We start from the raw sequence: 19255 nt of genomic DNA, 5'->3' as shown, positions 1-19255 counted from the left end.
ATTGATCTCCATTATTTCTAAAATTCGTTCTATCTTTAAAACATACTCAGTGACTGAACCCACAGAACTCCTAGTGTAGATAATTAGTTGATTCATTTAATTCTAGGTCAAGTAATTTTCTATTGCTTGTAGTGATGTTGAATGGCCAGTCCTTTGAGATCATAATAATCATTCCTGGATAGCCCAGGCAAGATAAACTTCATTCCTGCATCTGTCCTGTCAAACTATGGGCAAAAGGAATTGTTCATTTCTGTGAGATCACCTCTCGTTCTTTTCAACTTGAGCAGATAGAATCAATCTGCTTAATCTCTCTTCACGGCATAAACCTGCCAACCCAGAAACAATCTGTCGCACTCAGTCTATCACAATTATATGCTTCTTTGTGAAGAATGACCATAGCTATGTATAGTATTTCACTCTGCTTTAAGTAATTAGAACAGATTGCTTCTATTCTTGCAGTCAATGCCTTATTGAACCAACATGTTAACTCAAAGTTCAAAGTAAATTCATTATCAGAGTACATATACTGTATGCTACCATATGCAAACTTGAGATTCATTTTCTTGTGGGCATATACACTAATTTCAAGAAACACAATAGAATCAGTGGAAGACTGCACCCAACAGGGTGGATAAATGACCAAAATACAAAAGATAACGAACTATAAATACAAAAGAGAAAAAAAAGTGCAATAAATTTTGAGAACCTGAGATGAAGAGGGTGAATGTGAGTCCATGGGTTAGTTAATGGAACAGTTCAGTAATGGGGCAAGTGAAGTTAATCCTTCTGGTTCAGGAGCCTGATGGTTGAGGGGTATAATTCATGAGTTTGAGAAGATTTGATATGTCACAAAACATTTGAAAATTTCTAACTGACTGTATCACTGTCTTGTATGGGTGGGGGGGAGGAGTGTGACTGCACAGTATTGAAGTAAGCTGCAGAGAACCAGCTCCATCATGAGCACTAGCCTCAGTAGTATCCAGAACACCTTCAAGGAGCAATGCCTCAAAAGGCAGTGCCCATAATTATGGATCCCCATCACCCAGGTCATGGCTTGTTCTTATTGTTACCGTCAGGAAGGAGGCACACACTCAACAATTCAGTTAAAGCTTCTTCCCCTCTGCCATTTGATTTCTGAATGGACATTGAACCTATGAACACCATCTCATACTTGTGTATTTCTGATTTTGAATTACTATTCAATTTAATATATATAATATACTAATTCAATATTTTCCTTTATTGTATATTGCATTTTTCTTCTGCCATTAAGTCAACAAATTTCACGACACATGCCAGTGATATTTAACCTAATTCTGATTCTAATTGTGATATCTAATAAGCTGTACGTTGACGTACCCTGGGAATAGCAGATTAAAAGGAATGCAGGGTGCTGCTTCTGAATGAACTGTTTAAATTTGTATAGTCCTGTTCTGTCTCCTGAGAGAAGTGAGGAAAGAGTTAATATTTTTGAGAATGCAAAATCACTCCCGGAATTCCCCCGCTCTGAGACATTCCAGGACATCAGTTTGACCAACTCCATTGCCTACATGTTGTCCTTTGGCCCCCAAAAGAACAGAGACTATCTTTTTGCTTTACTTATTTTATAGTTATGCTTATCCCTGTAATCTTTAGTCCTTTTGAATTGAGAGTCTGTGTGTTTAATCTGTGGACTTTAGATGTCTGTATTTAATTTTGACTTTACAGGAGAGGGATGTAATGTGTTTGCTTTTGCCTTTACTACTCACTGCTTGGTTTTGTAATGCTCTCCTTTCCACCATACCTTCAACCTCCATTTGACTGATTATTAGTCTCATATGCATGCAGTTCATATACTCCCTTCTGTACCACATGTTCATTACAGTTTATATTTGTTGTCAGTTGGGGATAAAGAAAATAATTACCAAATCTGAATTTTACATTTCTTATAAGGCATGGGAGCAGAATCATGCCATTCGACCTGTCATCTGCCATTCTATCATGACTGATATATCTCTAACCCTATTCCCCTGTCGCCTTTCTGAAACCTTTCCAACTTCCGACTGCTGTCTGTTAAAAAGATCTTTGATGCCCTTGCTAATCAACCTCCTCTTTAACTATACGCAACACTTGGCCTCCACATCCATGTGTACGAATGACTTCAACATATTCACCATTCTTTGGCTAAAGAAATTTCTCCTCATCTTTATTTTAAAGGGACATCTTTGTATTCTGAGGGGGTGCCCTCTAGACTCATACTCCCCCACTATAAGAAACATCCTCTTCACGTCCACTCTATCTGGGCCTTTCAATATTCAATAGGTTTCAATGAGATACTCATTCTTCTAAACTCCAGTGAGTACAGGCCAACAACCATCAAACACTCCCCATACATTAACCCTTCCATTCCCAGGGTAAGTCTCATTAACCTCCTCTGGACTGTCTTCAATGCCAGCACATCCTTTCATTGATAAGGGGCCCTAAACTGCTTACAATATTCCAAGTGCCTTATAAAGCCTTATTATTCCTCATGATATTGAAGGCCATTTGGATTTTGCTATCAACCCAGTATTCCGAACAGTGTTATAAGTCTCATTTCCCATAGTTCCCAATAACCTGGTCTCTCTCATGTTCCCTTTAATTGCCCTTTGTTTCACCCACGTATCTTCTGAAAAATTTACGTTGGCCAATTAAGCTAACGGTCAGCATTTCTTTGGGACATGAGAAGAAACCAGAACAGCTAGGGAAAATCCATACGGTCAGAAGGAGGGCATGCAATTCCACATAGACGTCAGTGAAATTTGAGATTAAACTTGCGTTGCTGGCCCTGTGGGATTGCATTTTCAGCTGCTGTCTACAATGATAAAATACTATATGCAAATAAACAAGATCTAGCTGTGTTCTTGAATCTTATTTTGGCCACGAAGAAAATTGTTTTTTTTTGTTTGATTGTTAAGAAATCCTTTATTGCACAAGAAATAGAAATAGGAGTTGGCCATCTGGCCTTTTGAGCCTACTCTACCATTCCATAAGATCACAGCTCACCTGGCCACAGACTCAGCTCCATTTACTCACCTTTTCCCCAAAACCCTTAATTCTACTGTTATGCACAAATATGCCAGTCTTAAATATATTTAAAGTAGCCTGTAGAGAATTTAATTTTCATTTTCTGGGCAAAACAGTTCCTCCTCATCTGTCCTAAATGTACTCCCCCTAATCCTAAGGCTATATCCTTTAGTTCGAGTCTTACCAAGCACTAGAAACATCTTGCCCACATCTATCATATCTATCCCTTTCATAATTTAAATGTTGCAATAAGATTACTTTCATTTTTTTGAATTCCATTGAGCATAGTCTCAGGCAACCCAATATAGTGAATCACCTCAAGTAAGTAGAATCAGAAATGCACTCAATTCTCCAGGTGTAGCCTTTCCAGTACCCTGAATTCCAGTGAATATTAAATCGCCTAGGACTATGTAGTATAATCTTCCTGCTCCAGAACCAAAGGACACGGCCCCAGTATAAAGGGACATCCCTTTAGAACAGAGTTGAGAAGAGGGTGGCGAATCTGTGGAATTCATTGCCGTGGATGGCTGTGCACGCCAAGTCATTGGGTGTATTTAAGGCAGAGATTGATAGGGTGTCAAAGGTTATGGGGAGAAGACAGGAGAATGGAGTTGAGAGGGATAATAATTCAGCATGGTGGAGCCAACTGTCCTAATTCTGCTCCTTCATTGCAGGAGGGTCTGAATTTAGGAGACCATAAGACATGGGAGCAGAATTAAGATACTCAGCCCATCAAATCTGCTCCATTCCTATTGCACCTGCAACCTAACCTTTTGTGATTCATGCACAACATTCCCAATTCCCCCTGCGTGACAGCCTGTTGAAATCTTAAACTGATTGAATAATCTGACCTTTTTTCCCTTCCAACTTTGTACTTTATCTGCCAGGTTTATTAGCCCACTCACTTAACCTGTCTTTATCTCTGCATCCTCTGCACAGATTTCTTTTCCATTCAGTCAGTGTCATTAGTGTGTGACACTCAGCCACATTTTCCAAATTGTGAACAGTTATGGCCCAGCAACGACCCCTGTGGCGCTGCGCTCCACTAAATGCTATTGCCTGCTAATTGCAAGTTTATTCAAATTAGGTAGGATTATAGTATAGCAAAGGGTTGGAAAATTCTCAGAGAAAGAAGAAATTAGGGGTAGGATAGACAAAGGAGAGGCAGTGGATGTTGATTTCAGAGGGCCTTTGAGAGGTGCCACAAATGAGGCTGATTAATAAAATAAGAACCCAGAGTATTACAGGAAAGATACCAGCATGGATAGAAGATTGACTGACTGGCAGAAGACAGAGTGGGAATTAAGGGGAATTAAGTGGGAATTTTATTGACTGCCTGTGAGTATTGTTTCCTGGTGGTCAATGTTGGGACCACTTCTTTTCACATTATACATTTGGATTTGGATGACGGAATTAATGGCTTTGTCGCCAAGTTTGTGGACAATATGAAGATAGGTGGAGGGGCAGGTAGTGTTGAGGATGTAGGATTCTGCAGAAGGACTCAGATTAGGAGAATAGGCAAAGAAGTGGCAGATCAAATACAGTGTAGGGAACTGTAATGTCATGCACTTTGGTAGAAGGGATAAAAGTGTAGACTATTCTCTACATGAGGAGAAAATTCAAACATCAGAGGTGCAAAGGGACTTGGGAGTCCTCATGTAGGATTCCCTAAAGGTTAACTTGCAGGTTGAGTTGGTGGTAAGGAAGGCAAATGCAATGTTAGCATTCATTTTGAGAGGACTAGAGTATACAAGCAAGGCTTTATAAGGTATTGGTCAATCTGCTCATAGAGTATTGTAAGCAATTTTGGGCCCCTTATCTAAGAAAACATGTGCTGGCATTGGAGAGGGAGGTAGAGGAGGTTCACGAGAATGAAAAGATCAATATTTGAGGAGTGCTTGATGACTCCGAACCTGTACTCACTGGAGTATAGAAGAATGGGGTTGGGGGAGGGGGTGGTAATCTCATTGAAGTTTATACTGAATGGCCAAGATGATGTGGATGTGGAGAGGATGTTTCTTATAGTGGGGGAGTCTCAGACAAGAAAGCACTGCTTCAGAATAGAGGGATCTCCATTTAGAACAGTGAGGGTGGTGAATCTGTGGAATTCTTTAACCCTGGCAACTGTGGCGGTCAAGTCATTTGATATATTCAAAGTGGAGGTTGATAGATTCTTGATTAGTCAGGGCGTAAAAGGTTATGATAGGGTCTTTTATGAGACTCCTGGACAGGTACATGGAGCTCAGAAAAAAATAGGGCTATGTGTAACACTAGGTAATTTCTAAGGTAAAGACATGTTCGGCGCAGCTTTGTGGGCTGAAGGGCTTATATTATGCTGTAGTTTTTCTATGTTCTATGTTTCTATGGTATAGCGAGAAGACAAGAAAATGGCTAAGGTAAGGACAGTAAATCAGCCATGATGGAGTGGCAGATTCAATCTGCTTCTTTGTCGTATGATCTTTAAGTTAACAATTTGTAGCATTAGGCATCTTGCTCCTGAAGCTAGTTTATACGAAGTTTATGCTGTCGCATTCTCTGCAAATTATTTCTACTCGGTCTGCTGAGATTAAATTGGATTACCCTGCCTGATTTTTTCCACCCAGTGTACATAGTGACCTTGCTGTGAACCACTGGCTGTGCCCTCAAGGAATCCCCATTGTTTAATTTTCTCCTGTATAATACCAAGCTTTAAAAAATATTTCTGTGAAGCTTTATTTAATAGGAAAAATATATTAATTTATTTTTCTTATATACATTTCATAAAAGTATAACATGGAAGTGAAATTTTTGTCTTGCTAAAATAGGGGGTAGATTATATTTTCATTTATATTTTCTAGCAATTGTAATATCTCTTTGATATGACATAGGACATAAGACATACAGTGATGCTTGAAAGTTTGTGAACCCTCTAGAATTTACTCTATTTCTGCATAAATATGACCTAAAATGTGATCAGACCTTTGTGTAAGTACTAAAACTAGATAAAGAGAAACCAATTAAATAAATAACATGAAAAATATTATATTTGTTCATTTATTTATTGAGAAAAATTATCTAATATTGCATGTCTTTGTTGGAAAAAGTATGTGAACCTTTGCTTTCAGTAATTTGTGTGCCCCCCCCCCCCCCCCCGACCCCATACAGCAACTCCTTGTACAGCAATTACTTCAAACAAGCATTTCCAGTAACTGTTGCTCGGTCCTGCACATTGGCTTGGAGGAATTTTATGCCATTCCTCCTCACAAAACTGTTTCAACTCTGGGATGTTGGCGGGCTTCCTTGATTGCGCGACCTCAGCTTGCTGAGGGAATCGGGCCTGCAGTCCTCAGTCACCTGATCTCAGTGGCTGGAGTTGGGGACTTTGTAAGTGGTATGCGAGGAAGCGGAAGCGAGGCGAGCGGGCAGGAGTCAGTGCCAGGAAAAAAGCAAGCCCACGCTGGCCGGCTCTCCCGTCCATTCTGCTCTCCAGTGGACATTAAATTGGACTACATCTGTGGCAACGAAATACTCGGCGGGAGTACAGAAACGGATGGAATCCCGGATGCCGCCATTCAGCTGTTTCTTTATGTAACAGACTTTCCCCTGAGCCATCGGAGTACCAACCTACTGCCCTCTGCTGTGCCTGTTGTCTTGCTTATTACTTATTGCAGTGCCTGCACTGTTCTGTGTACTTTATGCAGTACTGGATAGGTCTGTTGTCTAGTGTAGTTTTTGTATTGCTCATGTAGAACCATAGTTCTGATAAACGTTGTCTCATTTTTACTGTGTACTGTCCCAGCAGTTATGGTCAAAATAACAATAAAAAGTGACGACTTGACTTGATGAACTGCTTGCTTCAGGTCCTTCAACATTTCTATAGGATTAAGGTCTGGACTTTGACTCGACCATTACAAAATGTGAATTTTCTTCTCTTTAAGCCATTCTGTTGTTGACTTACTCATGTCTTTTGGATCTTGTCTGGTTGCACTATCCAACTTCTATTAAGTTTCAGGTGACAGACTGCTACCCTGACATTCTCCTGTAAAATGTCTCGACACAATTTTGAATTAATCGTTTTGTCAATGATTGCAAGCTGTCCAGGCCCTGAGGCAGCAAAGCAGCCCCAAATCATGATGCTCCTTCCACCATGCTTCACAGTTCGGATGAGGTTTTGGTGTTACTGTGCAGTGCCCTAATTCCTCCAAACGTAACAATGTACATTTCTGCCAAAAAGTTCAACTTTTGTCTCATCTGTCCACAGAACATTGTCGAACATCCAGGTGGTCTTTTGGAGAGCAGTGGTTTCCTTCCATAAACACCATTCTGATTCCTTGTTTTTCTTATAGTGGGCACAGGAACAGAGACTTCAGCAAGTTCTAGAGATTTCTTCAGGCCGTTTGCTGTTACCCTTGGTTTCTTTTTCACCTTCTTCAGCATTGCACATTGTGCTCCTGTAATCTTTACAGGATGCTACCTGGGGAGAGTAGCAACAGTACCGATTGTGCAACATACTTAGTGAGCAAGTTTTTTTTTACTTTTATACAATTACAGCTCTTACTGCCAATTAAAAGGTTGCTTGTTTGTGACAATCTGAAGCTTTTATCATGAAGTTGAGAGAGATGTTTCAAATTTGGGAAAAGGGAATGAGGCTGTGAGCAATGAATCACGCACTGAAACTCCCTACATTATTTGTACAGACCCTCCCCCAACACCAAGGAAGAATTAGTGCTATCTGCTACTGAAATTTTAGGAAACAGATCAAGTATTCTCTTCTATACAGAAGGCCTTGTGTTCTAACAATTAGATCAACTGGAATCTCTATTGATCTAGGAAGTCTGGTTACACCGGATATTCATTTTACAACTGTTGAGGTCTGTTTCCTGAACGTTAGAAGTCCTTAATGTTTTCAAATGAAGCAATATAAGGCTGAAATGAGCAGCAATCTTTTTTCAGTGATCTAAGGAGAAAGGAATTTATGTTATACTGTATTTGTACAGCGCTTGTACCATTTTTCTGGGAATAGTTGGGAAATAATCAGAATACTTATTTTTTTGACTTATTTATAGAGCACTTTTCATACAAATGATTTAGTCCACATTGATTTACAAATGCAAATATAAAAATTAAGAAAGCAAATGTTAGTTAAAAGCAAGGTTAAATAAAAAGGTTTTGAGCTGTCGTTTGAAAGTGTCAACTGATACGCGTCTCTTACAGTTTTATTGAATCCCATTGTTCAGTTTCTCAAAAAAAAAGCTGATCTGTCAATTTCTTTTGAGGGAGATTGTTTAAATTTAAGAGACTGGTGGAAGAAAACCTGAGATCTTGAGCAGAGTTTAAAAACAAAAGTGATTCTGTGATGTACGTCGGTCCCAGATCATTGAGAGTAATAGAATTATTAGGACTTGTATGCACACCTCAATTATTTGTCAGAGTCAGAGAGCAATACAACATAGACCCAAGCCCTTTGGCCCAACCAATCCATGCTGACTGTGCCTACCCATCTGATTCCAATCTGAGTCCTGACGAAGTGTCTCAGCCCGAAATGTCAACAGTGCTTCTCCTTATAGATGCTGCCTGGCCTGCTGTGTTCCAACAGCATTTTGTGTGTGTTGTTTGAATCCAATTTCTTTCATTTGGCCCAGCCTGGTAGGGATGGGGGTGGAAGAGGTAAGATATTAAGGGGTGCATGTGTCTATCCAAGTGCTTCTTAAATGATATTACATTATACCTATCTTCTTCACTTCTGGCAGCTCGTTCCTTATGCCCACCACCCTCTGAGTTGAAAAAGTTGCCCTTTTTAAATCTTTTCAATCTCTCCCTGAAGCTATGCCTCTCCCCCCCCCCCCCCCCCCAGGTTTGGATTCCCCAACTCTGGGGAAAAGACTGCTATCTCCCACCTTATCTGGGTCTGTCATAGATTTAAACACCTCTATAAAGCTGTCTCTTACTATCCTGCATTCTAAGGAATAAAAGCCCTAGCTTGGCCAACCTTTACCTATAACTCAGGCCCTCTAGTCCTGACAACATCCTCACAAATCTTTTCTGCACTCTTGCCAGCTTAACTACTTTTTTCCAGTAATGGTATCCAAAATTGCATACAGGACTCCCAATTGTGACCTTACCAATAACTTGTCACATAACGTCCCAACTCCCATATTCATAGCTCTGACTGATGTTAAATGCCTTCTTCATCCCTCTGTCTGCTTGTGATGCCTCATTTAACCAACTATGATTTTGTACTCCAAAGTTCCTCTGTTACACTGCCTAGCTCCCTACCATTCTTAGTACAAGTCTTATGCTGGTTTGACTTTACAAAATACATCACTTTAAACCATATTAAATGGATTATTGAAACCATTGCCTAACCTTGACCTATTTGCCATTGATCATGATTTCCCCCTCTTCACTGTCAACATTTGAGCTTACAATTCAGCCCTACCTTTGCCACACATTTTAAACAATGGAACAACATTAGCTGCCTAACGTTCTTTGGAGACTTCACCAGCAGCTAATGATGAAGCAAATATCCCTGCAAGGGTTTTCACAATTTCCTCTCTACCCTCCCACAAAATCCGAGAATGCATTCGGTCAGGCCCTAGGGATTTATCTACTTTACTGCACAGTAAATCTGCAAATACCTCCTCTCTAGTAATAAGAAAGTCCTCCAAAGCATCACTACTTGTTTCTCTAATAACTCGAACTACGATGATTTTCTCTGTACCAACACTAAACTAAGAGTATTGAAAAATAAGCCTGCCTGGGCACTCTAGCAGTATACTGTATTAGCTTTTGCAGTTGTTGGTGTGATGGACAAATAATAAAAAGTGTGGAATAACATTTCAAAGCGCATTAGATTGGCCAGATTTTGTTGGAAGTGTTAGCATATCCCTCCCATGTTTCTGTTCTGTGCTCTATGACTATGAATTGCATATAACAGCTAAAGTGAGTTTTTAAATTTAAATGTTTCAAAATGTTTTTCAAAAACAGTTTTGAAGTAAATTTATTATCAAAGTACATGTATGTCATCATACACAACCCTGGGCGTACTCAATAAATTTATAGAATAATAACTGTAACAGAATCAATGAAAGACTGCCCAACTTGGACATTCATTCAACCAGTGTGCAGAAGACAACATAAGGTTTATGATTTTTAATTTAAGTTAAATATTTTTGAGCTCTTGAATATATTTCTCAATGTTTATAATACCAAGTATCATTGGTGTTTGACTATTTTTTTTACATCATGGTTAGGATTTGGTCTAACTCTCACACTCAATTCATGTGTTATAAATGGCCGAAGCAATGCATGGGCATTTACCATGAAGGATTGAGGCAGCTTCCAACCACAAGTTCCTGTTAGATGTCCACATTGGTTAAGTTCATTCTTTGTTCTGTGTTCAATTGCAAGGCTATTGCAACTGACCACAAGTACATTTCCAGGAATTTTTCCTGTAATGAGATCATGTTTCTCATCACTACTAATTTTCTACTGCTTTTGTTAAATATTGCAGCTGGACAGCAAAAGATGATAGTCAAAAAGGAAGCAAATGGATTCGGTAAAAAGGATTTTGCTTTTACTATACAAGGTGCACATTATCTTGTGCACATTAGAGGACGTCTGTTGCGTCTTAAAAATCCCCCAGAGCCTCTGATTTATTCAGAACATAGACCTGACTCAAATGGAAAGTTTATCAAGTCTGCCCCCCCCACCCCCCACTTAAGAGCATTGTTACTAGACACTTCACACTCACCTATTGGCTATGCATCTCGACAAAGCAATAAACCTGGCAACTCCACGTATTTATTGATCTCTTAAGTTTGTAAAAAAAAAGTTCTTCATAAGCAGACAAAAGTGAAATTTGTCCAAGGGCAGATGCCGTGACTGTAGTGATGAAGTACTCTCTACCTTGCATGCTGATAAATAAGCAGTGGAACAGAACACTCCTGAGTGCATTGCTCGAGTGAAATATAGTTTCATATAAGCTGATTGACTTACACAAACCAAACCCACCTGATCATTTTCTGGTCACATTTTTTCAGCTCCACAGATGTAGTAACTCAGGGACATGAAATTTAAAAGTACAAATAAGCACCAACAGAATCTGGGATTTATTCTTCAATCCCATTATAACTAAATAATTTAAAATGGATAACTTGCCCACGTAATTTGCAACCACATGCAGAAAATTGCAAGCTGCAATTGCGGCACAACTGTTGTAGCATCTGTAGTAATCACACTTCTGTTTCAAATAGAATTTAAGATTATATTTGTTGTTCCAAAAGTGTTTTCTCGATATCTGACTAGTTGATTGCTACAACGAATAGGTAATGTTCTTCCTTTATTTAAGGACAGCAGGTATAAACTAGGTAACACAGGCTGGCGAAGTGAGCCTTGTCTCTGTAGTGGGAAATTATTGGAAAAAATTGAGAGTTGTAGCATTAGGACAAGAACTATTAAGATTCAGAATCAGGTTTAATATCACTGGCATATGTTGTGAAATTTGTTAACTTTGCAGCCGCAGTACAATACATGATAAATATAGAAAAAAATTGCAGTAAGTATATATTTATATATTAAATAGTTGTTAAGAATAGTAGCGCAAAAACAAAAAAAAGAAATGCAGTAGTGTTCATAGGTTTCAAAGCCCATTTAGAAATCAGCGGGGGGGAAAGAAGCTTTTCCTGAATCACTGAGTGTGTGCCTTCAGGCTTCTGTACTTCCTTCCTGATGATAACAATTAGAAGAGGGCATGTCCTGGATGATGGAGGTCCTTAATAATGGACGCCGCTTTTCTGAGACACTGCTCCTTGATGTCTCGGATACTATGGAGGCTGGTACCCATAATGGAGATGACTAATTTTACAACTTTCTTTTGATCTTGTGCAGTTTGCTCCCCCCACACCAATACCAGATGGTGATACAGCCTGTCAGAATGCTTTCCACAGTACATCTGTAGAAGTTTGAATGTTCTGCGCAACAAACTAAATCTCCTCAAAACTTCGGGTGAAACATAGCCGCTGTCTTGCAGCCTTTATAGGTGTACCGTATGTGGAGACCAGGTTAGATCCTCAGAGATATTGACGCCCAGGAACTTGAAATTACTCACTCTCTCCACTTCTGGTCACTCTGAGGACTGGTTAGTGTTCCCTCATCTTGCCCTTTCTGAAGTGCACAATCATCTCTTTGATCTTACTGAAGTTAAGTTCAAGGTTGCTGCTCCAGCATCACTCATCTAGCAGATATATTTTGCTGCTGTACGTCCTCTCGTCTCCATCTGAGGTTCTGCCAACAATGGTTGTATCGTCAGCCAATCTGATGGCCTAGGGGAAGAAGCCATTCCTAAAACACTGTGTACCTTCAGGCACCTGTACCTCTTCTCTGATGCAAGTAATGAGGAAAGAGCATGTTTTTTTTGTACTGGGGTTCCTTAATAACGGATGCCCCCCCCCCCCCACCTTTTTTTCTGAAGCATAACCTTTTAAAGATGTTCTAGGTGGTGGGGAAGCCCATGGTAGAACTGTACATCTGGAAGGACAAGTCAAGGACTGATTTGGAATAATCAGCAAGGCTTTATGCAAGGGAATGACCTTGAGGTGGCATGGCAGCATAGCAGTTAGTGGGACGTTTTACAGCACCAGCAATCATGGTTTAATTCCTGGCTCTATAAGGAGTTTTTATGCCCCTTCTGTAACCTTGTGGATTACCTCTGCATGCTCCAGTTTCCTCCCACATTCCAAAGATGTGTGGATTAGGGAGTTATGGGCATACTATATTGGTACCAGAATCCTGGTGAGACTTGCGGACCACTCCCTGTGCATCCTCGAACTTTTTTGGTCATTGATGAATATGAACACATTTCACTGCATGGTGCAATGTTTCAATGTATATGTGACAAATGAAGCTAATCTGAAATCCTCTAATTTTATTGAATTTTCTTGAGGTAATGGAGATTGATGAAGGTAGCGCAGTAGACGTTGTCTGCATGAACTAGTTTGACAAGGTCCTACCTGGTAGGCTTGTCCAGAAAGTTAAGGCATTTGGGATCCAAGTAAACTGGCTAATTGGATCAAAAAGTACAATGCTGTGTGACTCTGACTAAAATTGGCTTGGTAATGGGAGGCAGAGATGAGTGGTGGAAGGGGACATTTTTCTAATTGGTAGTCTGTGACAAGTGGTGTCTTGTAGCTATTGGTGCTGGGTCTTTACTGTTATGATATTTTGTGGATAGGAATGTAGGAAATGTAGTTAGTAAGTTTGCGGATGCAAAGTACACTGGCTGACAAAAGGAAGTCCTACCAATGGCTGGAATTGGCAGGGCGGAGGGACAGCACAGAGCCACTGCTCATGACTGCACAAGAACCGGCACTGAGCACAAGGGCTATAGAAGCAGTGTCACACTGTTCACACAGTGTCACACTGAGCACAAGGGCTATAGAAGGGCTGTCACACCAGATAAGACCCAAGATGCAGACTGTGCAAGCAATCTGCTGAAACCATCCAGCACATAGCAGCAGGGTGCAAGATACTGGTACAGACAGCATACACTGAGCGGCAGGAATTGTGTCCAGGAACATCTGAGCTGTGTATGGATTGGACATTCAGAATCAGGTTTATCACCGGCATATGACATGAAATTTGTTAACTTAGCAGCAGCAGTTCAATGCAATACATATTTTAGAAGGAAAGGAATAAATCAATATATATTGGATAGATTAAAAATCATGCAAAAAAACAGAAATATTATATATTAAAAAGTGAAGTAGAGTCCAAGGGTTCAAAGTCCATTTAGGAATCAGAAGACAGAGGGGAAGAAACTTTTCCTGAACCACTGAGTGTGTGCCTTCAGGCTTCTGTACCTCCTTCCTGATGGTAACAGTGAGAAAAGGGCATGCCCTGGGTGCTGGAGGTCTTTAATAATGGACACTGCCTTTGTAAGACAGCCATTCATTGAAGATGCCCTGGGTGCTTTGTAGGCTAGTACACAAGATGGAGCTGACTAAATTTATGACCCTCTGCAGCTTCTTTCGGTCCTGTGCAGTAGCCCCTCCATACCAGACAGTGATGCAGCCTGTCAGAATGCTCTTCATGGTACATCTATAGAAGTTTGAGTGTATTTGTTGACATACCAAATCTCTTCAAGCTCCTAATAAAGTATAGCCGCTGTCTTGCTTTCTTTATAATTGCATCAATTTGCTGGGACCAGGTTAGGTCCTCAGAGATCTTGACACCCAGAAACTTGAAACTGCTCACTCTCTCCACTTCTGATCCCTCTATGAAGATTGGTATGTGTTCCTTCGCCTTACCCTTCCTGAAGTCCACAATCAGGTCTTTCGTTTTACTGACATTGAGTGCCAGGTTGTTGCTGTGACACAACTCCACTAGTTGGCATATATCACTTCTGTGCGTCCCCTCTTCACTAGCTAAGATTCTACCAACAGTGGTTGTATCTTCAGCAAATTTATAGATGGTATTCGAGCTATGCCTAGCCACTCTGTCATGGGTATAGAGAGAGTAGAGCAGAGGGCTAAACACACACCCCTGAGGTGCACCAGTGTTGATCATCAGCGAGGAGGATATGTTATCACCAATCCACATAGACTGTGGTCTTCTGGTTAGGAAGCTGAGGATTCAGTTGCAGATGGAGGTACAGAGGCCCAGGTTCTGCAACTTCTCAATCAGGATTGGGGGAATGATAGTATCAAATGCTGAGCTCTAGTCAATGAACAGCATCCTGACATAGGTGTTTGTGTTGTCCAGGTGGTCTAAGGCCATGTGAAGAGCCATTGAGATTACATCTGCTGTTGACCTATTGTGGTGATAGGTAAATTGCAATGGGTCCAGGTCCTTGCTGAGGCAGGAGTTCAGTCTAGTCATGACCAACCTCTCAAAGCATTTCATCACTGTAGGTGTGAGTGCTACTGGGTGATAGTCATTAAGGCAGCTCACATTATTCTTTTTAGGCAATTGTTGCCTTTTTGAAGCGAGAACTTCTGCCTGTAGCAGTGAGGTTGAAAATGTCCTTGATTACTTCTGCCAGTTGGTTGGAACTAATTTTCAGAACCTTACCAGTACTCCATTGGGACCTTCTGCCTTGTGAGGGTTCACTCTCTTTAAAGACGGCCTAACATCAGACTCTGAGACAGAGATTACAAGGTCAACAGGTGCAGCAGGGAGCTTCACAGAGTTATGTTCTCCCTTTTAAAGTGGGCATAGAAGGCGTTGAGTTCATCTGGTAATGAAGCATCGCTACCATTCATGCTACTTAGTTTTCGCTCTGTAGGAAATAATGTCTTGCAAACCCTGCCAGAGTTGTCGTACATCTGATGTCACCTCCAGCCTCATTCGAAATTGTCTCTTCACCTTTGAAATAGCCCTCTGCAGGTTTATCCCATGGTTGGTAAAAAGAACGGCACTTAACTGCTAGATATTTCAGGTCTGGTGAGCATAACTAGGACTGTTCTGATATATTTGTGCACGAAGAAGAGTTGACTTGAGGTATACTTCTCCAACTCTGGTTGTGAGAGACCCTATAGATCTATGCTGACGGTGTACAGTAAACCTGTCAATCTGAATTGCTGCATCTGATACAGAAGGGGTTAACAAAGATTCTGTGAAACAAAGGACATGCGGTCCTAATGCCCCTGATTTAGCACCCTAGCTCTGAGATCATCAATTTTAATCACCAGAGACTGCATGTTTGCCAGCAAGATAGTTGGTATTGGGAGTTTAAAACCCCGTTTCCTTAAACACACTTGTATCCTTGATCTACTGCCATGTTTCCTCAGTGGAATCCTACATGGAAGCTTTCGTCCACAATCGGTATTGTTTTTGTCAGTTTTAAGCAGCAGTAGTTCATTTAAATGCATTAAGACATCCTTGTTGACTGTACTGACCTTGGAAGCAGTTGTGCTTTTTAGCTGTTACCAGGCTGAAGCGTGAATACTTAATCCTATCCATTGAGAGTACTGCTGCTACTTGAGTTGCCCCTAGGTGCCCCGGAAGTAGACTAAATGAGGGAAAATCCCGAGAAAGTAATGGAGAATGACAGAGCGAAGATCCTGTGGGACTTCCCAACCAATCAGACACAGTAATACTGGACAAGGAACAGAAGAAAGCCATAGTAATAGACGTGGCAATCCTGAATGACAGTAACATCAGGAAGAAAGAATATGAGAAGTTGGAGAAATACCAAGGCTTAAAAGAGTGGATAGAAAGGATGTGGAAGGTTAAAGCCAGAGTAATCCCGGTGGTGATAGGAGCACTTGGAGCTGTGACACCTGGACTGGGAGAGTAGCCCCAACGAATTCCGTGAACAACATCTGAGGTTTCAGCCAGCAGAGCACGCAACTAGAGACAGCAAGGATACTGTGCCAAATGTTCAAGCTTACAGGCCTCTGGTAGAGGACCTGAGATTGAGGGAAAAATAGACGTGTACACCACCCATCGGGTGAGAGAGAAAAAAACATAAAATATATATCAAATAATGTTTTAAGCTTTCATAATTTTCTAGCACAGCACTATTATTAAAAACAACTCTGAATGACAGTCATAGATTTGAAACCAGCTGTTTTGGTGTCATGTTGAAATCTGCAATTTACGCTTCTGGAGCTTAAACTTCCCATGAGGAGGGAATCACTTGCCAAAAGGAAATTTCTCCTCAATTTCTTAAACTAAAATCTAATGCAGTGACATTGTTGGAAAGGAGAATGGTGCACAAACTTGCACAGGTTTTAGAATTTTATTAGCTAACTTAATTTATGCCCCTGCATATATGGTCCTGCTCCCCATGATCCCAGTGTACAATTGCTGTTCTGAATTCAAAAACGTATTGGGGGGTGGGGGGGGGGGGGGGAAGAGACCTGAGGAGAAAACAATAGCATTTGCTGTTTCTTGATTTAAATTTCCTTTCAGTGCTGAAGTTCACATAATGTTTTTTTATTTTACAGTTGATATTTTGAAACAAATCACCATTCCATCAGTGTTTATTGGAGCAGCATCAGCTAAGTACCTTGAAGAATTCAGCTATTTCAGAGGGTAAGTCTTTTGTTTGACTTAGTCTTTTCATAATAGTATAAAGTCGCTTCAATGTAACCTTCAATGTAACAATATGCCTTCAATGTAACAAAATTGTGAACAAAAGTACATCTTCAGGGAGCAGTGTCACAGAAAGGCAGTGTCCATTATTAAGGATCTCCAGCACCCAGGGCATGCCCTTTTCTCTTTCTTTTTCTTTTTCAATCTTTTTATTGAATTTCATATATAAAGAAGACATAACATAATAATGAATAGGTTATAAGTCCAATAGACTTGAAATTGCATTAATAATAAGATAACAATATCCTATTAAATATCAACAACAACAAAAAATAGTATATTAATCAATCAAGTCTATAATAATTATATATGAAAAAAATAAAAATCATCAAGAAGAAAAAAAATTTAAAAATACAAGAAAAAATATATATTGAAAAAAAACACTAAACTAAACTAACATGGGCAATAATAACAGTTTATATGTATATGATAGTGTCAAAAACTCCGGAACTCCATACCTGAACAAGAATAAGCAGAGAGAAGGTCTAGAAGAGGTCAAATTAATTCATATGAAAATGTCGAATGAACGGTCCCCAAGTTTCTTCAAATTTAATTGATGAGTCAAAAATAGTGCTTCTAATTTTTTCCAAGCTCAGATAAGAAATAGTTTGAGAGAACCACTGAAACGTGGTAGGAGGATTTACTTCTTTCCAATTTTGTAATATAGACCTTCTGGCCATTAATGTTACAAAAGCAATCATTCGTCTAATTGAAGGGGAAAACTGATTACCATCCTCATTTGGTATACCAAAAATTGCAGTAATAAAATGAGGTTGTAAATTGATATTCCAAATTGAGGAAATGGTAGCAAATATGTCCTTCTAATAGTTATATAAAGTGGGACATGACCAAAACATATGGGTCAACGAAGCCACATCTAAATGACATCTGTCACATTGAGGGTTAATATGAGAATAGAATCGAGCAAGCTTATCTTTAGACATATGAGCTCTATATACAATTTTAAATTGTATTAAAGCATGTTTAGCACATATAGAAGAAGAATTAACCATTTGTAAAAATTTTTCCCATTTTTCTGTTGATATATTATATTGAAGTTCTTTTTCCCATTCTTGTTTAATTCTACCTGATATTTCTGGTTGTATCTTCATAATCATATTATAAATAAAAGCCACTAATCCCTTCTGACAGGGATTTAAGGTAAAAATCAAATCTGAGAAATCCATTGAAGTTGAATTGGGGAAAGATGGTAGAACTTTATGTAAAAAATTTCTGATTTGTAAATATCTAAAAAAAATTAGATTTAGGTAACTTAAATTTGTTGGAAAGTTGGTCGAAAGACATCAAATTACCTTCAAAAAAAAGATCACGAAAACATTTTATACCTTTCCTTTTCCATATGCTAAAAGCTTGATCTGTCAAAGAAGGTTTGAAAAAAAAAATTAAGTAAGATAGGGCTATCAAGAACAAAGTTTTTCAGAGTAAAAAACTTACGAAATTGAAACCAAATTCGTAATGTATGTTTGACAACAGGATTAGATATCTGTTTATTGAATTTAACTAAATCAGTAGGAAGAGAAGATCCTAGAACGGAGAATAGAGAATATCCCTGTACCTCATTGCATTCTAAATTTACCCACTGTGGGCACAATGGTGAATCCAAATCTAATTTCCAATATATTAGGTTACGAATATTATTCGCCCAATAGTAAAATCTAAAGTTAGGTAAAGCTAAACCACCATCTTTTTTAGATTTTTGTAATTGCCTTTTACTTAACCTGGGGTTTTTATTTTGCCACACAAATGAAGAAATTTTTGAATCAATATTATCAAAAAAAGATTTAGGAATAAAAATTGGTAAAGCTTGAAATAAATATAAAAATTTCGGTAAAATCATCATTTTAATAGCATTAATCCGACCAACTAATGATAAGGATAGGGGAGACCATCTTGTAGTAAGTTGTTGAATTTGATGGAGCATAGGTAAAATGTTCAGTCTAAATAAATCTTTATATTTCTTGGTAATTTTTATACCTAAATAGATAAAGTTATCAGTAACAACTTTAAATGGTATCCTATCATTCAATAAAGTTTGCGCGTTTAAAGGGAATAAATCACTCTTATCCAAGTTTAGTTTATAACCAGAAAAACTACCAAATTGAGCCAACAAGGA

The 19255-nt window shown here is 39.3% G+C and overlaps 1 protein-coding gene across 1 annotated transcript in view; it reads left to right on the top strand.

The window, feature by feature from the left end:
• The window catches only part of rnf13 (ring finger protein 13), a 269744-nt gene that overhangs the window by 181442 nt on the left and 69047 nt on the right, over positions 1-19255 (top strand). Inside the window, exon 6 of the mRNA XM_059993239.1 lies at positions 16974-17061. Coding sequence (XP_059849222.1) covers positions 16974-17061 — 88 coding nt within the window. The remainder of the gene's footprint in view (positions 1-16973; positions 17062-19255) is intronic.

This window comes from Hypanus sabinus, chromosome 2 (genome assembly GCF_030144855.1).
Source record: "Hypanus sabinus isolate sHypSab1 chromosome 2, sHypSab1.hap1, whole genome shotgun sequence".
NCBI lineage: Eukaryota > Metazoa > Chordata > Chondrichthyes > Myliobatiformes > Dasyatidae > Hypanus > Hypanus sabinus.
This window is presented reverse-complemented; position numbering and strand designations above follow the sequence as displayed.